The sequence below is a fragment of the Miscanthus floridulus genome, chromosome 10 (genome assembly GCF_019320115.1).
Source record: "Miscanthus floridulus cultivar M001 chromosome 10, ASM1932011v1, whole genome shotgun sequence".
Lineage (NCBI taxonomy): Eukaryota > Viridiplantae > Streptophyta > Magnoliopsida > Poales > Poaceae > Miscanthus > Miscanthus floridulus.
Window position 1 is genome coordinate 31,552,707 of NC_089589.1, and position 24,635 is coordinate 31,577,341.

The window sequence follows — 24,635 nt, forward strand, 5'->3', positions numbered from 1 at the left end:
GGAGAAGATCTAGTTTAACTAGGATTTTTTCCATGTAATCTTAGTAGTATTATTATTCTGTAACCCTACTAGAAACTCTCATTGTAAACCGACTAGGACTCTGGCCTCCTGACTATATAAAGGAGGGTGGGGTTCCTAGAGAGAGAACACTTTACAATCAATCCAACGCAAAGGCTAACGCCGACTGGACGTAGGGCTATTACTCGATCACGGTCGAGGGCTCGAACCAGGATAAATCGACTGTCTCTTGCGTTTACCGTCGAGTTCTGCATACGCTGTAGTCCGAACAAACTGCCCCGGGTACCCCCGTGGCAGGCTATCGATGGTGAGACCATCACTAACAAGCTCGCGCAACTGATCCTCAGTCGTAGTCGGAGCCGGCCAGATCTTCTGAGCAGCCCTCATGGCCATGAATTCTTGATTTTCAATCACAGAAAGCGATGCCTCCTCGTCTACAAAGGTTGCCTGGGACTTGCTCGTTGATTTCTTCCTACCCATATACTAGCGAAAGCAATAAAGCACTAAGAAACGATGATGCTCAGACAGCGGCGCTCAGATGACGGCGACAATGGCGACGGCGGAGTTTTGAAGACTAGGGTTTCAAGACAAATGCAGGGCAGCAAAGAAAAAGAAGAAGAAAGGCCTTTAAATAGATCTTTACAGCAATAAAAACGCGGCCCACCAGGCCCGTTTAAACACGGCATGAGAACACAACGATCCATTTCCCAACACAATTGACACAGCTAAAATGACAGACGGCACACTTCTACACAAAGGTACGGTTCAACGGGCAGATTTCAGACTTATCCATCCAGCACCACGACAGAGTTATCATATTGATACAAAAAGAACTCATCAACCATGAAGCAACGAAGGGTCACCTCACAAGGAACACAAGAACTCGGTTCTTATAGAAAGAACTCGGGAATCTCATAAACAACCAGGACATCAGTAGAAAAAAGAATGACAACTCAGAAGATAATATTCTTTCCATTATAAATGGCTTCAAAAATTATAAGATTACACATCTTACAAGACCCAACGAACTCGGTACTACGACGAGCAAGGTAGCAAAAAGGAACCCGGACACAACTAGGCTCTAGAACGACTACGTGTTCTAAATTGCTACTCGGTAGAACAAATTGCACTCGGCTACACTGTTTTCTTCAAAGGACGAACGCAATACATCCAAGGCGGAAATCAGCAGCACGGCAGGACAACATAGACCAAGGAAGGCCTGCAGGCATCTGTTTACCCAAGTCCGATGTGACGCCGGATCAGGCGTTGGTCTGCACCGGACATTCGTAGGGCAGGCAAGGGGGATCTACCCAGAACTGCTGGATGAAGGAACGTATCCCACATTACAAGACTCCCTCCAGCTACGACAAGATATACAAGAACTACAGAATACGCCCGGGGGCTGCTCTACTTCAGAAACTATCATATTCATGACTACAGAGATTTCAGACCACGCAATAAAATGCTCGATGAATCAAAACATCATACCAGGAGGGTATTTATAGACCAAAGAAGCGGTGCACATGGACCGGGAGCACCAACGGAACAAACCTAATAAAGGACACAGTGAAAAGACAGAATTCAATGAAAGAGGACTCACGCGTGAAGGAACAATACTCAAGAACAAACATGTTCGGAAGAATATACCAATACTGTACAACTCATGAACAAACAATATTTACACTCAACCACCACCATACAACTATATCTGACAATAGCAGACTACCAGAGAATATGTCAAGATCCAGTTCTTTTTAATAAAAGAACCTAGATATATGCTCGGGGGCTGCAACAGGAGAGGTTTTTTCAGTTCTTTGAACAACTCAGATTCAAGACCCTCCAACTCTTTGTTCCAAATAGCAAGAGGCTCGGGGGCTACATTCAGTGAGTGCACTTTTTTCTTCAAAAAAGCGCACATCACTCAGAAGAATTCTTCAAGACAGGAGTTTTAAAAAACATAAGATTCAAGACCCTCCAACTTTTTATTCCAAATAGCAAGAGGCTCGGGGGCTACACTTAGTGAGTGTACTTTTTTCTTCGAAAAAGCGCACATCACCAAGAAGACTTCTTCAAGACAGACCACTTCAAGGCCTCAAGACAAAAAGAACCCGGACCGAGCTATATCCGAGTTCTTTTTGATAAAGAACCCGGGTATATGCTCAGGAGCCCTTCGACGAAGAATCAGAGCAATTTCAAGACAAGTCCCTCCAGCTCCTTGTTCCAAATAGCAAGAGGCTCGGGGGCTACACCAAGATGGGAGTACTTTTTTCTTCAAAAAAGCACACACCACTCGAAGATCCCAAGAAGCGCTACATGGTTTTACTCAAGAAAGCACTCGGACGACGCTTGTTCCTACTCGGCAAGACCTGAAGGAACAAGACGAGGCTTCTAGAGCTCAACCATGAAGTGCTCGGGGGCTTGTCGATGCGGGACCCACGGGATACCCCTCAAGGAAGGGAGAAGATCTAGTCTAACTAGGATTCTTTCTATGTAATCTTAGTAGTAGTATTATTCTATAATCCTACTAGGAACTCTCATTGTAAACCGACTAGGACTCTGACCTCCTGACTATATAAAGGAGGGCGGGGTTCCTAGAGAGAGAACACTTTACAATCAATCCAACGCAAAGGCTAACGCCGACTGGACGTAGGGCTATTACTCGATCACGGTCGAGGGCCTGAACCAGGATAAATCGACTGTCTCTTACGTTTACCGTCGAGTTCTGCATACGCTGAAGTCCGAACAAACTGTCCCGGGTACCCCCGTGGCAGGCTATCGGTGGTGAAACATCGACAAATATACTTCTTCCGGTGTAAAGCATGTGTAACGGGTTGATAGTATCTACAATATATGCTAGGTGAATACCTGTGTGTTGCCTGCTGCAGAAATTTGAGGATTGAGTTAGATTGTTTTTTAGAGAAAACTTGTTCAAAAAAATCATACAATAAATTTCTATGTAACATTTCGGAGTATCACATGTGTAAATTTTAAATGATACCAAACTTCACATCATATTTTTGCACATAGGAAAAATTAGTTTGTGAAAACATGGAAATGTACCTCTAAAAGTCTAAATCTTTGTTCCGTTATTATTAAAAGGGGGTGATTTAACAAAATTCAATCTCCTAAAACAAAATTGGAGGGGAGATGAAAAGCGTTGTTTTTGTGCCAACAAAGAAGCCATCCAACATTTGTTTTTTTGGGTGTGATGTAGCATGATTTGTTTTGAGGATTGTTCACGTAGCTTTTGGCTTGCAACCACCAACAAATGATTGATTTTTTTCAACATGGTTACAACAAGTGGACCCAAAGTTGAAATCATAAATTCGAGTGGGAGCAGGTAGAATCTTTTAGTCTATGTGGTAGACAAGAAATGATGTTGGCTTTCACAAAAAGTGTTACGCTCTTATTTATAAGTTATTTTCATGGTGACTTCTAGACACGGTTCAAGTACTTACTCTAGAAGGAGGCCATTCAACCCAATTTGAAAAACACATGTCAAGTAATGGAGATTATGACAATGTAGATTTTTACTGAACATGGGTGCATTTCTCGTAGATGGTTTTGTGTTTAGTTTGCCATTAGTTTATTCGATCTCTCCACTTTTGGGATTTATGAAAGCTTCTCTTCATGAGCCGGAGGCTGGAACTTTGTAATCTACTATGACCTAAATATACCTAAATGGGAGAGACCGTACTACAGGATTTTCCTGCGATTTCGTGAAGCCACGTCATCGCACTGGCCCACTAAAATCTCCATTAGCAGATTTCACGTGACCTGTCTCTTGGCTTCTCCCTCCCATCATCATGTATTCCGCCGCCGACATCAAGTATTGCGCCGTGTCTCTTTGTTTCTCCATGCCACCATCAGTTCCTCTGTCGTTTCAACTGGGCAGTCATGACATGCATCAAGACTATTTATTGTCACATCCAGCGACCAGATGGCTTCGTCACCGTTCGTGCGTGTGGCCGCCGGCCGAAGAGGATCGGGAGCAGGAGGTGGAGTGGCTCCTCCGAAGAGTGGAGCCGCACCGCCACGACATTGCTGGCGCTAGCATGCATTGTGCACGTCAGCAAGCTCCTCGGCGACTTCACAATGAAGTCGTTGGGTGGATCATGATCGGGATGCGGGCTGGACTGGACACGCCGGTAGAGGAGAGCGTGCTCATGCTGGGCTCCTTCCGCTTCTGCATCAGCGATTGTATCCCGTGGCTGTCGTGGGTCAGCGTCGTCGACGGCATCGACGCCCGGCGAGGCGGGCGTTTTGAAGCATCAACCGGATCCTCCGTCCTCAATGCGCATCAACTGAAATCGTTCATGTACACAATGCTCATCATGACGAAGAAGTGACCAAAAAACTGATCTCAACTAAGACTTTACACATACTACTATGATCCGATCCGATGCAGGATTCCGGCCAGGTTCACGAATGACAAAGAAACTGGAAGTGACCGCGCGCAGGCTACAATATAAAATAATTTCCAGATAAGCGGCAGCATATATATGGGAAGGCAAACAGACTAATATGATCAAACCATCACTGTGGTCCTCCGTCACACCATATTTGTAGTGATCGACATGATATTCAACTTTGTAGTCGACAAGTTTTTTTTATCTGAAATCTTTTAGTCTCAAATGTTTGTTTTTAGTTGTCATATTCTGAAACTTCAAACAATCTCGGACAGAGACACTCCTATACTGAAGTTGTATTGCTTGAAGAGATCTAAAAATTGTAGTTGAAACTTTTCCATTTAAGATCATTTAGAGACCAAAATATCCAATACATGATTATTAAATGTTAATATAAACAACAAAATCCTATATTATAATTTAATGGATAGTATACCTGCCCACGTCTTTGAATACTATTAACAATGACAGACAACTTAACATTTCCATTTCTATTAATCAATGGCTAATACCATTAAAGCTTTTATTTAGATGCGCCCGTATCCACTTGAAACCATATGTATTGATATACATTGGGGTGGAAAATTAATGAACTTCCACCTCAATCCACTTGAACACACTTAGATTAAGATGAATATAGATGCATCCAAATAAGCCCTAAGGTGGTCAGTCTACATGCCTTTGCAAATAAAAAAAAATACCTGCATCTGCAAATGTTTTTTTTTCATGGTAGTAAATTCAGTGGTTGTAACCACGGTAGTTACTAGTAGGTTTGTGTCGTAGGAAAAATCTTCTGAACTAAGAGAAGAATAAAATATCATAATATTTTGAGATCAATAGACACTACAATGTATATAAGTTTATATAAGATAATAAAATATTCTCTCATTTTGTGACTAACAGTAATAATAAATATGATAGTATTTTGAGATCAATAGGCACTACAGTGTATATATTATATAAGATGATAAAATATTCTCTCATTTTGTGACTAACAATAATAATAAATATGATAATATTTTGGGATCAATAGGCACTACAGTGTATATAAGTTTATGTAAGATAATAAAATATTCTCTCATTTTGTGACTATATAAGTTTATATAAGATCCTAAGATGATCATCTTATGGCTATTGGGAACGAATCAAATAAGATGGTTCTATTTCTCAACCTTTCTGACTTGCTCCTACAGAACCAAGGTCGAAAGGATTGAAAAAAAGTTAGTCATTCACAACCACCGATGAAGGATTCCTCAAAAAGTGGTGATCTCTGTACTAGAATGTTATGCTAATTGTGAAGAACGAATAACAATAATAATAAATACTAATAATAAAAATTTTGAGATCAATAGACACTACAGTCTATATAAATTTATATAAGATAATAAAATATTCTCCCATTTTATGAGTAACAATAATAATAAATATGATAATATTTTGAGATCAATAGGCACTACAATGTATATAAGTTTATATAACTAGTGAACACGTGTCTATTACAAACAAATTTCCTTATTAACAATGGTTTTTTGAGAAATAGTAGAGGGGTGCATGTGTGTCGCACATGTTAAGAAAATCTCATGAATTGTCTTTGATACGGTAAAAGAATTCTATATTATTTAGATCACTAAATTTTAAATTCTTGTCACCTCCACCTATCCCTTTGTGCTGCTAGCAAAGATCGAGCTTCTTCAAAATATGACAATAAGTTGAACAAACATGTAAATTTAGAGATCCAGTACCAAGAAAATCCAATCCATAAATTAGTACTTCTCATTGCATACTATCCAATGAACAAAAAGGTTGCAGGTTGTATCTCCAATAGCTTTTTGTTCATCAGTCAGAGGATGTGTACCTATTGATGGTCAAGAGTCCACCTCCTTGAAGGTCAGCTTGATGAAGCGGCATGGCCGGCACCAAAATGCCAAGTCGATTATCATGTGCAACACAAATAGTGGATTAAGAACATGTGTTTTTTTTTCCCAGCACGGGCTACCAAAAAGCACAGGCATACATGAGTACAATCATATCAAAATCAAGATTGCTATAGCTTCAGAATCCACCGGCACATGCATCCTGGCAGAAAGGCCCCCACCCCTCTGCAGCATTGCATGCTTACAAGTTTTCTTGACCTCTAATATGTGAAAGCCAATTGCTAAAATGATGTCATCATGCCTAGTGGACCGTGTGACATACTGCTGTAATCACAGGAAACATGATTCCGGTATGGCTACTGGCTGTCTTTTCTCGTCATGTAGCCTGTTCGCTGGTTAGTTTCAGCCAACCCAAACCAACCAGCCAACGGTGTTTTTCTCTCACAGCAAACCAGCACCAGCCAGTCTAAACCAGTCCAGAAACCAACCAGCGAACAGGCCGATGACAGAAAGCTCGCCACAAGTCTTGACCTGAAAGTATTCATTGTGTATTCTTTTACATTTTTGTGCTCAGATTTAGGAAAGTAAATAAAGAAGGAAGAATGGCAGAATGCAGGAAAAAAGAGGTTATGGGACAAGCAAAACAATCAGAACACTAATGTTCCGAATCTATCGTCCCAGATGAAACACAAAATTCTGATGTCTCTTTTAGAGAAAACAATTGTTTAAGATCAATGAACATATACATACTAATAAACCATATGCAATCATGTCTACCAATTTATGTAGGGTCGAAAAAATCTCAGATCAAGCAGGCCAATGCGGCTTCTCTGAAACAATCTTCAGGGCTTACTCGGAGGAAGCAAGTGCATAACTTGGGGCAACTGCACGGTGGGGGGCGATGGGATGGCAGCGACGATCTTGTTGACAGGTTACTGCCCGCCGCTCCCTCTTCTACCCTCCACATGCTCTGCTCCTATTTTGGTGGATTAGATCGGATAGAGAGGGAAAAGGAGGCGGGCATGGCAGAAGACGGGAACACGGCATAGGAGGCACCACCAGGTCGAGGCCTGGAGGGCTCCTGATCCATTGGTTCATTGCCATGGATGTCGAGGTGGGCTGCCCGTAGATAGTGAGGGCCGCGTGCGCGTGCCGCTGGCATGGAGGAAGAGACGGCTCGTCCGTGCCGACCTTGGTGAGGGAGTCGAGCCATGGGATTGCATTGAGCAGGCGTAGGTGACCGAGACTATCTCGGATATCGAACGGTTACGAACGAACGAGGGGGAGTAAGATTTCAAATGACGGAAGGCTCATATTAAACAGTTATGAAAGAGGGATAATCTCCACAAATTATTCGCTCTTTTACGGTGTGATAATGATATAAGACAATAAAATATTCTCTTATTTTGTGACTAACAATAATAATAAATAATTAATAATTTTTTTTTAAAAAAAGCAAGACGCGCATGTCGTGCGCTTATGGGGCCAGGCCGGATCAGAATTGTCTATTCATGTTGATAATTGCTCTACACGGTTGCCGCGGGAGCTCTAGCTGTCACAATCGCAGTTTATTAGCACGTGCAATAAGGATTGGCCGGACAATGTGGCACTAAACAAATACAAGGGATTAATCTGCCGCCGCGCTGTTTGGGCCAGACTTGGATTTTGGTCTGGCAACAATTCTTCTGGCCCAGTTTACCTGAGCCTGTTGCCATGTTCATCCCGTCGCCGAGGCTGCGGTAGGACACGCCTCCACCCGCTCGACTTCTCCGAGATATCCCATGGAGTCGGAGCGCTCTCCTCCATGGTCGCCAGCTTCTCGTGCGCCGACCTTGAAATCGTTGACGACAGATCGTCGTTCACCAGCCTCTCCGTGCTGCGCTGCGCTTGAACGCCTCGGCCCTGCACCACACATGATTAGATCATCGATGATACTTCATGGCAGTACGTGGCACTGTGGCGGGCAAAGCTACCTTTGTAACCAATCATAGGCGCCTAAATTTGTCTGGTGAATACTTGTGTTTTTTTTTGACAAATGGTGAATACCTGTGTGTCGCTTTGCTGCGGAAATTTTAGGCTTAAGTTAGATTGTTTTTGCACCTTTTCTAAAGGTCAGATGTCTGAAAATTTGAGTCAGACGACAAGCTGGCCATGTGCCACAGTCACATTGTATTTGTCCTCTTGTGATTTGTTTATAATTTGTTAATTGTCTTTGTGTTATAATATAATAATTTTTTGGTCTTTGTTTGACTATAGAAAAAAATTATAACTTTTTGATTGTTTTTATGCCACCATATTAGATTTTGTCAGGTTTAAGGTTGTTTATGGAGTTTGTTTTTCTTGGATCCAAAAAATTACAGATTATGCCTATAAAAATTACAACAAACACTATAAAAAATTCACGTTTACACCCCTTTGGCGTCAAAATCCTAACTTTAGACTCTAGAGTCGGCACCCTAGATCATGGCACCGAGCGGCGTGGTATGGGATTGCGTGGCTGTTGGCATGGCAGGGTTTGGCGCCACGATCTATGACGCCGAGCTCGGCACCATAGATCTTAGTAAAAATACTTTCAATATATTATTAGTAGCAGCATTTCGTTGCATTAGAAAAGGAAAATGGCCTCACAATGAAAAGGAAAATAGAATTAGTTTCTAAACTTAGCCAACCAATGGCAGGCCAGTTGGCTCGTGGGCCAGTGTGCCACTGTGCAATGGTTGGCTTGGTCGCGGCGTGCTCAAGCCGCTATCCTGGCTAACAGGCCTGGGCTGCCAATGGCCGCCAGACCCAGACCAACTAACTGGCGCAGCTGATGCTGGGCTATGCCAGCCCAGCTGGCATCTGACAGTTAGGCCCAAGTGGACCAAGCGTGCACGCCGGGGTAGGCAACGAATTATACAAGTTATTTAGTAGTACCAATTTTTTTCGAGGAATCTGTATTTAGTACCACATTGTCCGTGAAACTCAAAGTGGACCGGCTGATAAACTATTACCTTCATCCGTTTCAACGCGTGGTAAATGCGGGCAGCAACACTCGTACAAACAATATTCAGATGATGATTAACACACTACATGGTGTGTATGGCCTGGTAATATTGATTTATTGATTACATTGATTACGGGAGTAGGTTCTACTGAAAGTATATAAAATGCACCAATATATATATATATATTGCTAAAGAGGCAAAATTTTTCCTATTTAGAGTATATGGTAATACTAATTTATTGACTACGGGAGTAGCTTCTACTGAAAGTATATAAAATGCACCAATATATCAATATATATATATATATATATATATATATTACTAAAGAGGCAAAATTTTTCTCCACCCATTATTTGGTTCGGTCCTTCCCTAACTAATTCTAAATGATCTGAATAAGAATTCTAATACAAATGGTTCGGTCCTTCCCTAACTAATTCTAAATGATCTGAATAAGAATTCTAATACAAATAGACTTCTGTTTGATATTATCAAACATGCATGTCTTTTTGTCCTGAGTAGCTCCAATAGGAATCCAAATCTAAATAGAAAAGGATAAAAATAGAAATTGGACAAATAGTCCTGAGTAGCTTGAACAGGAATCTAAATCCAAATCTAAATAGAAAAGGATAAAAATAGAAATTAGGCAAATATAAATATAAATTAAGCGAAGCTATTTTTTTTATTATATCTCCACCATGAGACATGAGTGATCTTGGTCATTGTCCGTCCATCCCGCTTTTGTCTTCTCAGTTTTATTTGCGGCCCGTTTTACGTCCATTTCAATCAATTTATTTGCTTTCCAAAAAAACGTGCACATGAAAACGACTGGGTTTCATTCTAATCTACAACTAACGCGAGTTCATATGGTCGTCATACAGTTGTCCTAGAGAACAGGTTCAAGTGGACTGGTGTACATCCACATGCACCATCGTGATCCAAACAAACTCAACGTCAAAGTTAATTATATATTATATATGGGTTAAATTAAATTAATGGCATGTCCATCTTACTACAATCCATTTAGAACACGCGGCCATGTTTCCATCTATCCGAAAATAAATTAATCAATATTTATATATTTATATTATCTAAATATATATTGGTACGTCACTCTCTAACATGTCTGTATAAGTTATAGCAGCACACGTACCGAGTGTTTGGATTGGGGGTCGGATTGGGATAACCTGGATTAGACCCAGATGGCATGCTGTTTGGTTTGTGGGTTGGGTGAAACTGGGTCCAACCCAATAAGGAATATGCTGCTAGATGCGGGTTGGCCTCATCTCTCCGAATAGAGGGGACCGTGCCCACCCAGTTGGATGTCGTCGCTCTCCGTCTTGCAGCCATGGGCGGCGCAGCCTCACAGGACAACGCGGTGGGGCTGCTGCGGGTCGCTGGCGCGGTACAGGTGCTTACGCGGGCGAAGTTGGCTGCCAGGGGGAGGCGCCATGGCCGCCGAAGCAGGGCTGGGAGGCGGTGGCCGCCGTGGCCAGCGCGGGGCGGCACGACAGGGCCTGCGCGGGGCAACGCTGGCTACCGGGGTGAGGCGCCGTGGCTGTCGAGGCGGGCCGGGCCGAAGTAGGTCAGGGAGGTGGTGGCCGCCATGGCCGCCGATGCTTGCGCGGGGTGGGGCAGGGCGGGGAGGCGGGGGCCAGCGCTGGGCGGGGCTGGCCGGGAAGGGAAGGCGGTGGCCGTCGAGGTGGGGCGGGGAGGTGGCGGTCATGGGCGATGTGCATGAGCTCGGGCGTACGGACGAGCAGAGGAAGAAGATATGGGGAAAAAGGAATAGAGAGATGATGACAGGTGGGCCCCACTAATGGTACTATTAACGGTGTCAAAATGGCATCTATTTCATCCCTCTTGATCCTCGCAATCAAACAGAGAACCGGGTTCAACCCAACCCTCTAACCAAACACGAGATAGATGTGTCCCATCCCTGAACTGGGTTGGACCCAACCCAACCCACTTGGTCCCCAAACCAAACACTTGCCATGATGGGGTGCACAATCCTAAAATGAATGTGAACATATAATGTGATCGGTAGATAATAAACCTTTAAATCTCTCTTGCTCATGTAAGTTAGAGTGGCTATCATACGTCGAGGAACACTAGTGAATCCAGTTCCAAGATGAATCATAACCCATAATGCGATTATTAATAAATCTCTGAACTGAAGTCGTCCAAATGACTGTGTAATAATATGTACACCGCATTGCAATGCACGGACACGTTTCACAACGTCATCGTCGGATCAAATAATCAATCGCCTCACCTGCCATAATCGAGTCCACGTCGGATGCACCTATAAGCGGAAGCGTACCAGGCTCGGCTGCCACCTTGCCGTTTATTTAATTTAATAATAAAACAAACACGTACAAGCTCAAAGAAAAAACATGCCCGAGCTCTATAAACGTAGGCCATGCTCAGGTGCCACCTCGCCGTCAAGCTCAAGGAAAAAGAACGTATGAGCTCACCAGTTTACCGTCATGTTCGTTTGGCTTATAAACTGTACTTTTTTCAGTCAACGAACAATATTTTTTCTCACAACAAATTAGCTAACAATATTTTCAACCATGACTTATCAGCCAAGCGAACAGGGCTGTCAAGTTATTTCGCTTCGCCCAGCTTAATCTGCACGCTCCCGAGAGTCTGCGTCGCCTGAATGCAAGTTAATTTGCTCCGTCCCAGCTTATAATGGCGAGTCCAGAACGTGAACCCCGCACGCTCCTGCGTCGCCCCGCCCGTCGAACCCCACCTCCCCGTAAAAAAAACACGCCCGCGCGTGTGCCCTAGCTACCACCTACGTCGGTGGTGGCGGACACCTGCTGCCAATGCGTAGTCCCAGCGTACGCGGGAGCGCACATCTCACTATGCAGTGGCGAAGCTAGAGCTAAAACAAGAGGGGTGCATCACTTCAGCAGTACATAACCATATGCAAATATTTACATGGAATTCGTTTTTTAAGAGTCAAATATATCAGCAATCTCTGAACTTGTAAGCTATAGATTAAAATGGTGCACTGCACACTCTAAACTTGTAAAATGATGCACTGCAGGGCTATTTTTGGACTATACCGACCATTGTGGTGTATCACTTAACAAATTTAGGGATCCAGAAATATGTTTTTAAAGTTTGTGGACCTAAGTGACATCCCTTAACAAGTTCAGAGGGGTTCAAGCATTTAACACTTTTTCAAAGTTCGACCTACGTGACATCCCTTGAAATGTGTGTAGAGTTTGTGTATACAAAATTAGATGTTGTCGATTATTTGCCGCATAATCAGATGACATTAGTAATTCAAATGGCATATTACCGTGGTCAAACCATTTAAATCCTAAACTTTTATTGAACTCGAGAGCTCCTAATAATTATGAAATAATAAAAAATGAGTCTCTACTTAGGGTCTATTTGGATCATATAGGCTAAGTGGCTAAAAACTTGTAGCTAAAATTTTGCTCAGCTCACCCAAATAGGAGGTCTAATTTTTAACAAGCCTTGATTAGTTGTTAGCCCATTAGGGAAGGGTACAAACATACACTAACTAGTAACTAGATGGCCAATTTTTTAGCTAGCTTTTTAGCTTGGCTAATAATTAGTCTCAGCCTATCTAAATAAACCATACTATTCTTATGTGTACTTGATATCGAGCCTAGCTGTACCCTGAAACAATACAAATCTGGATATCAATTTATATCTATCCCTATGATAGAGATAATCTGCAAACAAGCAATAATTACTTGCTTGCCATTGGTCTGAGCTTTCACGCTTCCATGTTGGCTCGTGGGGGTGCATGGTCATTGATTGAGGGGGCTGCACAAGTGGTGAATGTGAGAAAGTTAATACTAAATTTTGTTTTTGTTGTGGGTGCATTTGCACCCACTAATGTATACGTACCTCCGCCCCTGTCACTATGGACGCGGGCTACGCTATGCTGCAGTACGTGCTGGTGGCGACTGCTGCGCTCGCCGTGTGCTCCGCTTTGCCCGCGCGCGCCCTAGCTCCCGCCTGTGCCGCCGGCGGTGGGTACCTGCCAACGCTCGCCCCGCTCACCCGCCCATGCATGTGTGCCCACGTGTCTATGGTTCTGTGCCCTGCTCGCCTCGTGCGCGTGCAGCCGCGCGTCAGCAACCAGCTAGCCCTCGTGCTCCCCGCAAAAAAACGCCTGCGCGTGTGCCCTAGCTACAGCCTGCGTTGGTGACAGTGGACACGTGTGACCTGCTGCCGTGCGTAGTCCCGGCGTACGCGGGAGCGCATGTCTCGCCATGGACGCGGGCGACGCGATGCTGCAGTACATGCTGGTGACGACCGCTGCGCTCGCCGCACTATGCGACGTGCTCGCCGTGTGCTCCGCTTCACCCGTGCACGCCCTAGCTCCAGCCAGTGCCACCGGTGGTGGACACCTGCCAACGCTCGCCTGACCGTGAGCGTGTGCTCGCACATCTCTATGGCTCTGCGCCCTGCTCGCATCATGCGCGTGTGGCCACGTGTCGGCACCCGCTCACCCTCGTGTGAGAGCAGGAACGAAGGAACGACATGCCATGGCCCGTGGGCCGAACGAACATACCTCCTGCCAGCACGTAACATACGACTCCATTGCATGGTGATTCACCTGATGCCCGCACGCCCATAAAAAAACATAATGCCCATACATAATAACGTGGCTCATTAATCTACCATATCCACGTAGAAGAAGAAAAAAACTAGGATGAATTTAGAAATAATTTAGGATTTCAATACAAAAGTGTTCATTAGATTTTTATTAATTTTTGAAAATATATAATAATAAAACACACAAAAGATAATTTAAAAATAAAACCAATTTTATTAGGATTCTATAAACGAGATCTACACGATATATGCCATAAAGATCATGAAATATGCTTTATGTAATCAAATTTGTATATTTCTTAATATGTTCATCTAAACTACAAGCCATGTGCATCATCCTAAACATGGACAAAAAATTGTTAATATGTTTGTCTAAACCATAAGACACGTGCATCATCATATAAATGGATACAAATTCATTGCCCTGTGCAACGCACGGGCATATATCTAGTTTGTCTATAAAACCCAACCTAAGTGGACTTGGCCATAGTGCATCCGAACAGGGGCCACATAGGTGGGTTAATTTTTTGGCACTGCTAGAGCCCGGACGCCTGCGGCTGCAGTCGGTTCCCCCTCCGTTTCGTGCATCCACGTGTGGCCCCACGATGCCCGGACATCGTTCAACCGCACCTGCGTCACCCGCTCCCACGTAGGGCCCATGCCACCCATACGTTGCCCGCGTAGGGACCGCTTGCACCCCTCCCTCTTCCCACACACATCCCATATGCAACACCCGATCTACTTTCAAAATATTCAGATGCAATGCTTGCAACATACACAAAAGACAGATGAAACACTTACAAAAACAGCTGAAAACCATTGCAAATATACGCAACATCTAGCTAAAACACTTGCAATATATGTGTGAAACATATGCAACATCCAGATAACACACGCTTGCAACATACATCTGAAAAAACAGATGAAACATTTGGGACAGACGCTTGCAACATACGTGTACAACCATTGCAACATATGCAACATCCCAATTTACTTTTACAATTTGCATATGAAATAGTTGAAACTTACCTCTAAAACAAATGAAACATTTAAAATTTACATTTGCAACATGCATCATATCCCAGAGCGGCCTCCTCCGTTGTCTGCATCGGGGCGCCGTAGCTGTAGCAGGAGGCGACGCTGGATAGGCTTTCGCACCAGGGCTCAACGCTTCTCCTTGCGCGGGCGGCACTTGACGGCGTTGTGCGACGGGGCAGGTAGTGGAGCAGGAGCAACGACAAGAGTAGCAGTGCGACGCGCAGAGCTGCGAGAGGAGCTGGCCGTGGTAGGTCGCTTTGGTGGATGAGGTAGGGCGCGGCAGCGACAATGGCGCTGAGGGCGGGTGGGTGCTAGAGCAGGAAGCTTGGATGGGAGGGGATCTATGGCGGCCTAAACTTCACGACGCCCAGCACTGTCATGAGTGGATGCCGTTACGGTGAGGTGGAGGGGCAGATAGCATGGTGAACACCGTGACGGGCGGAGTGAGAAAGTTATCGGTTACACATATGGGGGAGTAGCGGAGCAGGCCGGTTGCCTGTTGGGCCGGTCTGCTGCGCAGGCCCTGGAAGATAGCGTCTGGCCGTCTGGACGCCGCCCTACAGGAAGCATTACAATAATTTTTTAGCCAAATCTTCAACTAGTTGTTAGCAAACTAGCCATCCAATTTTAACTAATTTGTGCTAATTTTAGCCCAACTAGTAATTAGTACTGGCTCATCTACACAGGCCCTTATATTGCTGGTGTTGCTGTCTCCTGCCAAAAAAAATCTTTCAGTTATGAGTCCTTGTTGCGAAAAGAATACAATTTTAGGTTTTAGATAAGTTAGACTTTTTAAAGTTTCATCAACATAGAAAATGGTATCAAGATTTATATCTAAAAAGAGGTTAGTACGATTTACAACTTTTTAGTTGACACGTTTTTGATTGAAAGTTGCCTAGGCTCCACTTCCCCTCCCCCTCGCGCTGCCCGCGCTGGTTGGATGCCGGCCAAGAGCCCAAGACGAGCCAAGCCCAGGCCACATGCCCATTTCTTCCCCCCCTCGGCCAGACTTCTTCTCTGATGGCCATAGCTGGCCCTCCCAAGGAGGAGGAAGGATGTTTTACAAAACATCTCCTGAAGTTCTTAGGAATAGTCATGTAGTCTCTTTGTTTAATAAGTTTCCATGTTTCAGTCATCAATTTCCATCCTTCCTTCCATATTCCAATTAAAATATAATCCAAATTCATTTCTTTCCATTCTAGCTTCCCATAATGTACTTCTACCCTTGTTCAATTGTGAAATGCTCAGGCACGGGCGTCCGTTCCATGGATGACCCATACGGGCACATGGGCGTGTCTTTATACGGACGCGCGACGTGCAGTTAGCTTTTATTGCTCTTGTAGTTTTGTTGACCCTCTTTGAATTCTTATGTCATGAGCTACTTTCTACTCTCTCTGTCTCGCAATAAAAGACGCTGAAGCAAATATAGCATCCACGAAGGTTTAAGATAAAAGACCTGACTACACTACCGGAAACGCCTAAGTTGCCGAGTGTTAGGTGCTTTGCCGAGTGTTCTTTTTCGGGCACTCGGCAAAAACGCCTTTGCCGAGTGTTTTTTTTTGACACTCGGCAAAGAGCTTATTTGCCGAGTGTTTTTTTAACACTCGGCAAAGAGCTTCTTTGCCGAGTGTTATTTTTTTTACACTCGGCAAAAAAAATTTCAAAGCACATTTTGAAGCAGTAAATTAATTCAAATGAAAAAGTTTTCAACTACAAAGTTGTATAACTCATCAAGATGTACAATGTTTGTTTTGGTCTTTTCTGCATACGACAAAGTGAAAATAAATTTGTTCACAAATCTAACATATCTCTCTTGTAGTTTATGAAACTACAAGAGAGATATATAAGATTTGTGAACAATGTTAGAACGACCATGTCGGATGAACAGATGACCAAACAACAAAAAAAAAACTTTGTAGATCTCGAAAAGTTATGAAACATTGTAGTTGACAACTTTTTGATTTGAAAACATCTTGTCATGCAAAACTGTGTTTGAATTTCAAAATTTTAAAATTCAAATTTTATAAACGACCTCGGATGGAAAAACTTCCTAAACTAAATGCGTAGATCTCGAAAAGTTATGAAACTTTGTAGTTTACAACTTTTTGATTTGAAAACATCTTGTCATGCAAAACTGTGTTTGAATTTCAAAATTTTAAAATTCAAATTTTATAAACGACCTCGGATGGAAAAACTTCCTAAACTAAAAGTGTAGATCTCGAAAAGTTATGAAACTTTGTAGTTTACAACTTTTTTATTTGAAAACATCTTGTCATGCAAAACTGTGTTTGAATTTCAAAATTTTAAAATTCAAATTTTGTAAACGACCTCGGATGGAAAAACTTTCTAAACTTAAAGTGTAGATCTCGAAAAGTTATGAAACTTTGTAGTTTACAACTTTTTTATTTGAATTCGTTTAGGGCCTCAAACATGCAATTTTCACTCGGTTTAATATAATATATTGGGAACTAAAACGGAATCTAGACCCAAGTGAGAGTGTGGTGTAGTGGTAGAGGAGGTATATGCACAGCGGGAGGTCTCGGGTTCGAATCGCGTCTCGGGTTCAAATCGCGTCGGCCGCATAGCCATGAAATTCACGCGAAAAATGTCGTAGATGGGTGGGCGCTGGCCGGTGGGGGCCTCCATGGATAAAAAAAAATTCCATTTTTTTAGGGTAAAAATTCCTATTTTTTTCGGGTTTTTTTTCGGTTTCAACTTTGCCGAGTGTCGGGCACTCGGCAGAGGCTTTGTCGAGTGCCCGATAAAAAACACTCGGCAAAGTTGGCTTTGCCGTCACTTTTTTTGGCGAGTGCTGTTCGCCGAGTGTTACACTCGGCGAACCATTTGCCGAGTGTTTTATATCTTTTGCCGAGTGTTTCGGGTACTCGGCAAACTCAAGGAGTCCGGTAGTGTACCCTTATAAACTTATGATGACACTGCTGTGCATTTGAGTTGATATGCTCATTAATGCAGTGCTTACCATCCATTGGACCAGCTTTTCACATTTCTAGATGCACCTCCCAAGCAGATGTCACATTTTCACTCTATCAGCAGAGGACAACGATTTGATGGATGAACGGATGGAGTAGGGTGGGATCTATGTGTAGAGCTATAATGTCAAATATTTTGGGACATCATGTGAGGCTGTGTTTAGTTCTTAAAAAGTTTTCTAAAAAGTACTACAGTAGCCATTACATCGAATCTTGCGATACGTGCATGGAGCATTAAATGTAGATGAAAAAAAAACTAATTGCACAGTTTGGTTGGAAATCGCGAGACGAACATTTTGAACCTAATTAGTCCATGATTGAACACTAATTGCCAAATAAAAATGAAAGTGCTACAGGAGCCAAATTCCCAAATTTCGCGAACTAAAGTATCGTGTACAAACACCCTTTATACCAAAGTTGTACTGCTGGACAAGATCTAAAATTTTGTAGTTGAAACTTTTCCATTTGAGATTATTTAGAAGTCAAAATATTCAATACATGATTACAAAATTTTAAAATAAACAATATTTAAATTTAATGTGTAGTATAGAGGTGCCCACGCCTCTAATACTGTTAATAAAGACAGACAACTTAAGGTGTTCATTTCTACTAATCAATGACCAGCACCATTACAGCTTTATTTAGATGTGCTCGTGTCCACACGAAACCATATGTATTGATATTAGATTGGGGTGGAAAATTAATGAATTTTGATCTCAATCCACTTGAATACACATAGATTAAGGTAAATATAGATGCATCCAAACAAGCCCTGGTCGGTCTACCTGACTTTGCAAATTATTATAGTAGGTTTGTGTCGTAGCAAAAATCTCCTGAACTAAGAGTAGAATAAAAAGCTTTCAAAAAAAGAGAAGAATAAAAATATCACAATATTTTGAGATAAATTGACACTACAGTGTATATAAGTTTATATAAGATAATAAAATATTCTCTCATTTTGTGACTAACAATAATAATAAATAATAATAAAAAAATTTTAAAAAGCAAGACGCAGATGTCGTGCGCCTGTGGGGCCAAGCCGACCCAGTGGGACACCTTAGGCCCTGTTTAGATCCCACCCAAAAACCAAAAATTTTTAAGATTCCCCGTCACATCAAATCTTGCGGCACATGCATGGAGCATTAAATGTAGGTAAAAAGAATAATTAATTGCACAGTTTGCCTGTAATTGGCGAGACGAATCTTTTAAACCTAAATAGTCCATAATTAAATAATTTTTTGCTCCCCGTCACATCAAATCTTGCGGCACATGCATTGTCGGATACAGTGAGAAGGGGATACCCTAAGCACGAACCAAAAAACGGCTGCTTAGACTTCGTAAAAGTCGAAACCAGCTAAACACCGCTGGCCTCGGCCGATTCTCCGACTCGCCCGAGGCCCCCTCACCGCTGGCCTCGAGCGACCCCCCACCAAGGGCCTCGGCCGGGCCGCCGACTCTCCGTCTCGCGCGAGGCAGGCTCGGCAGCACTCCGCTGCCTCTTCCTTCACCCGCCCCTCTGACAAAACGTCGTGTCACATTAACTCAGCCAACTGCTGCCCCTGACATCGGCCGCATGCTCGGCACAGTACAGCAGAATGGCCGACGGGACAGGAGGCAGGACTGGGCAGAAGTTACCCGCCACTGTGCTAACCACTAAAGCACATAGTTGACGCCCATGCCTCACTGTGCTACCAACTCCTGCTCCGAGAACAACGCAGCGTGGGGAGCCACGTCGGAGATACTATGGCCTCGGAATCAGCACCCAGGATCAATAATTCCCCCCAAGGCCTCGGCGGTATGCTTCAGGGGCTCGGCAGCCTGAGGATCCATGTCCGCCGAACCCCCCACGATGGCTCGGCCTCGCCGTCTGCGGAGCCACAGCTCCCTACGACGTCATCACACGATGACCAGCACGACGCCCGCCATGCCCTGCATCAAGCTGTACTGGAGCCCCACGACGCACAAGATCAAGTACGACCGGCGCGTCACTTCTACACGACAAGGACGGGGTCACTCCATCAACCATACCACAACAGTGGCCGGCTACAGGGCTCGGACACGCCGCCCCCGTTTATAGAGCAGGAGGTCTCGGCATCCCGACGCCAACTCCGCTTCGTGCGAGGCACCCCAGAGGAGGCCTCGGCAAGGGGCCTAATCTCCGTCTCGCGCGAGGCCTCATTCTCTGTGTCGCTCGGGGCCGGCTTGTCCGTGGTCCGTCGGTCCCCCACCTCGACAGCACGTCACGTCTCATTAATACTTTCAACCACTCCCGCAATCTCCGCCGGACAGCGGCTCAACGTCACAGAATGGCCGATGCAACCCAAAGTCGCATCAACGCCGTACCAGCTGGGACAGGGCACGGCGGGGGTTACCGACAACTGTGTCCCGGCACTGTGTCCACGATCAGCACCTGGGACAGAGCGTGACGGGGGTTACCAGCCACTGTGTCCTAACGCTGCACCCGCGACTCGCCGCCCGCTCAAGGCCTCGGCACTGTGCACCGGGGCCTCGGCAATCTCGGGGTTCGTGCCCAGCCGAGACCCCCACCGCAGCGCGAGCCTCGGCACCAACCAGGCCTCGGCCTCGCGCACAATCTGTCCACCAGGGCTTGCACGTTCGCCGTCACATCCGCTCCGAGACATTCCCGGGGCTCCCACGACGCACAGGACCTGATGGGACAACCACGCCGCTCCAGTACTCCAAGGACGGATCGCTCCTACGGCCACGCCGCCACCAGAACGGGCCACAGGGTTCGGACGTGCCACTTCTATTGACACTACGTCGCATAGTGATACATGTACTACCTTCGTTCTCCCTTCAACTATAAAAGGAGAGGACTTGGGCCTCGTAGGGGGGGACGAACACACCGATAGAACGACACACTTCTACGCTACTTGAGAACAACGCCTCAAGCAGCCCGCACGACCCTCGCCGAGACCTGGGGCTAGCTCCCTCTCTCACCTAGCTTGTAACCCCCTACTACGAGCACTCCGATGCAAAGAACATAAGATCGATCTCTCAGACTGGACGTAGGGCCTCGATTGCCTGAACCAGTATAAACCTTGTGTCTCTTTGCATTACCATCCGGGATTAGGGGCACGCAGCACAAATTCACTCGTCGGTAGAGGGACCCCCGGTTCCAAAACACCGACAGTTGGCGCGCCAGGTAGGGGACGCTGCGTGTTAGCTTCATCGTCCCAGCAGGACCCGGATGGCAGACCCCATACGACCATTGCGTCTTGGCACCATAGTTTGGTTCGGGAGCCTAGAGTTCATGTCTCTGGGGCATGAGTACGACATGGTGCTCCTCGCCCCTCGAGCCCCACCATCCAACGATGAGGTCACGCCCCGGCAGCCCAGGCGCAGGCGGCGCCCGGGCAGCCGCTCTCGCCGCGCTCGCCAGGCACGACGCAATGAATGCCACCCCGACGCTACGCGAACCCGGGGCGGCACGCCACTCCCCGCCGACGTCCTACGACCAGCTGTTGGTACGGGGTCCCTGGCTGGGGACCTGTCTGGCCTGAGCCTGGACAAAGGAAAATCGCCGGTGGCTCGCGGCGACGCCCAGTCGTCTAGTTCTACTCCACCACTCCCTGAAGGGTCGACCCCGGCGGGGCAGAATATGGAGACGGCACCGTCCTCATACCCCTTTGGGTTGCGGGATGCCGCCGCCTCTTATGCCTACGCCTACACTGCCGCTCACGAGCACCCCTCGGAACGCCGCCAGCGCTTCGCTCTCGACCTGAGCACCCACTTCGACTCCTCGGACGAGGACGAGGCATGGCCCGGGGTGGATTTCTCCGAACTCCACAACCCCGGGGCGTTGCGCCAATTCTTGGCCGCAAGCGACTACTGCCTCGGCTATTCCGACTCCGACGACGAAGGGACTTACGATCCATCTCGCGAGTGCTTCCACGTCGGGCTCGGGATGCCAAGGGCGGGCGAAGAAGACGAAGGGACAGGCAACCATCCCCCACCCCAGGCAAGGGCGGGCGATGCCACGCCTCCGCGTCTCGTAGCCCCGGCGGCGCGAAACGAGAACCCCGTCCGCGGGGGGCATCGACGCCCAGACCTGGAGCAGCTCCACGAGCTTCAAGCCAAGGTCGAACAAGACCGACTCCTCCTGCAGCAGCTTCGGGACTCTCTCGAGCAGGAGCAGCAAGGGCGCGGTGAGGGCGGAGGGGCCCGAGGGAGGGCCCGCGACGTCCATCACCGCATCAACGACAACGAGGGGGGAGAGCCGCCCCCAATCTTTAATCGGGCTAGCCAGAATGTCGCAGCGGCCGCGATGCTGGTCCGAGCAATGCCCGAGCCCTCCACCACCGAGGGGCGACGGGTCCGCGAAGAGCTCCGTGACCTCCTCGAGACCGCTGCGGTACAGCAGGCCGAAAGTTCCGCCTCCCGCCGGCGCGGAGGCACTTCGGAGCAACCCACGGCGCGACCTCGCCGGGGCCAAGATGCCTCGGTCCGTCCCGAGCCCGCTCGCGCGCCGGCGGCCAACGAGGCCCCCTCGGTGCGCGATCGACCTGGAGACCAGCACGAGGCACAAGGCGACCACGAAGTAGTTGGCAGACGACGGCGCCGCGGCGACGGAGCCGCCCGGGGCTACCACCCACATCGAGGCGGTCGCTACGACAGTGAAGAGGACCGCAGTCCTTCTCCCGAGCCGCCGGGCCCTCGGGTCTTTAGCAGAGCCATTCGCAACGCTCACTTCCCAGCCCGGTTCCGGCAACCTGCCAACCTCACGAAGTATAGCGGCGAGACGAACCCCGAGCTATGGCTGGCCGATTATCGTCTGGCTTGTCAGCTAGGCGGGGCGGAGGATGACCTGCTCATCATCCGCAACCTCCCTTTGTTCTTATCAGACTCGGCACGAGCCTGGCTCGAACACCTTCCTCCCGCACAGATCCACGACTGGCGCGACTTGGTGAGGGTCTTCGTCGGGAATTTCCAGGGCACCTATGTGCGCCCGGGGAACTCCTGGGACCTCAAAGGTTGCCGCCAGAAGCCAGACGAATCTCTTCGAGATTTCATCCGGCGCTTCTCCAAGAAATGCACCGAGTTGCCCCGCGTCGGTGACTCGGAAATCGTCCAAGCGTTCCTCTCTGGCACCTCCTGCCGGGACCTGGTCCGAGAATTGGGCCGGAACGTACCAACCACAGCGGCCGCACTCCTCGACATCGCCACCAACTTCGCCTCGGGCGAAGAAGCGGTTGGGGCCATCTTCCCCAACAACGACGCCAAGGGGAAGCAGAAGGACGAGGCCCCCGAGGCCTCGCCCGCCCGCGTCCCCAAGAAAAAGAAGAAGGGTCGCCCAGGGAAGCAGGAGGTCTTCGAGGCCGTCCATGTCGCCGCGACAGATCGCAGGAATCCCCGAGGCCCCCGGGGCCCCGGGCTATTTGACGACATGCTGAAAAAGCCCTGCCCTTACCATCAAGGTCCGGTGAAGCATGCCCTCGAGGAGTGCACCATGCTCCGGCGTTACTACGCCAGGCTTGGGCTCCCCAACGACGACGAAGCCAGGAAAAGGGGGGCCGACGAAAGGGACGGCGATAAAGATGATGGGTTCCCCGAGGTACACAACGCCTTCATGATCTTTGGCGGACCCTCGGCATGCCTCACGGCGCGCCAACGAAAGAGGGAACGCCGGGAGGTCTTCTCGGTCAAGGTGGCCACCCCCCGGTACCTCGATTGGTCTCGGGAGGCAATCACCTTTGATCGGGATGACCACCCCGATTATGTTCCAAACCCCGGGCAGTACCCGCTTGTCGTCGACCCGATCGTCGGCAACACCCGGCTCACCAAAGTTCTCATGGACGGAGGCAGCGGCCTCAACATCCTCTACGTCAACACTCTGGAGCTCCTGGAGCTCGACCATTCACGGCTCCGAGGCGGTTCCGCACCCTTCCACGGCGTCGTACCGGGAAAGCGCACACGACCCCTCGGGCGCATCGACTTACCCGTCTGCTTCGGCACTCCCTCCAACTACCGCAAGGAGGTCCTCACCTTCGAGGTGGTTGGATTCAAGGGGGCTTACCACGCCATCTTGGGGCGCCCGTGCTACGCCAAGTTCATGGCGGTCCCCAACTACACCTACCTCAAGCTCAAGATGCCAGGCCCCAACGGCATCATCACCGTCGAGTCCACGTACGAACATGCATACGACTGCGACGTCGAGTGCATCGAGTACGCCGAGGCCGTCGTGGAGGCCGAGACCCTCATCGCCGATCTCGACCAGCTTGATAGCGAGGTTCCCGACACCAAGCGGCGCGCCGGGACCTTCGAACCCGCGGAGGCCGTCAAGCTCGTCCCCGTCGATCCCGCCGACCCCGACGGCCGAGGTCTGAAGATCAGCACCACCCTCGACAGCAAATAGGAGGCCGTGCTCGTCGACTTTCTCCGTGCGAACGTCGACATGTTCGCGTGGAGTCCCTCGGACATGCCGGGCATACCAAGGGAGGTCGCCGAGCACGCCTTAGATATCCGGGCAGGCTCCAGGCCGGTAAAGCAGCGCCTGCGCCGATTTGACGAGGAGAAGCGCAGGGCCATCGGCGAAGAAGTTAAGAATCTCATGGCAGCCGGGTTCATCAAGGAAGTATTCCATCCAGAGTGGTTGGCTAACCCTGTATTAGTCAGAAAGAAAAATGGCAAGTGGAGGATGTGCGTGGACTACACCGGTCTAAATAAAGCGTGCCCGAAAGTCCCATTCCC

At 47.3% G+C, this 24,635-nt stretch overlaps 1 protein-coding gene and 1 long non-coding RNA gene across 2 annotated transcripts; one reads left to right on the forward strand and one right to left on the reverse strand.

The window, feature by feature from the left end:
- Positions 1-3,621: 3,621 nt before the first annotated feature.
- LOC136484978 (uncharacterized) lies at positions 3,622-7,525 on the reverse strand. The gene is made up of 3 exons (XR_010766285.1): positions 6,283-7,525; positions 4,404-4,479; positions 3,622-4,322 (listed from the first exon to the last, which is right to left on the reverse strand). It is a non-coding gene; the product is annotated as an uncharacterized lncRNA (long non-coding RNA).
- An 11,709-nt stretch (positions 7,526-19,234) lies between these two features.
- On the forward strand, positions 19,235-24,345 carry LOC136486457 (uncharacterized). Its single transcript, XM_066483347.1, has one exon. It carries the CDS (start codon positions 21,136-21,138, stop codon positions 24,298-24,300), a length of 3,165 nt encoding a protein of 1,054 aa, XP_066339444.1. The 5' UTR covers positions 19,235-21,135; the 3' UTR covers positions 24,301-24,345.
- The last annotated feature ends 290 nt before the right edge of the window (positions 24,346-24,635 follow it).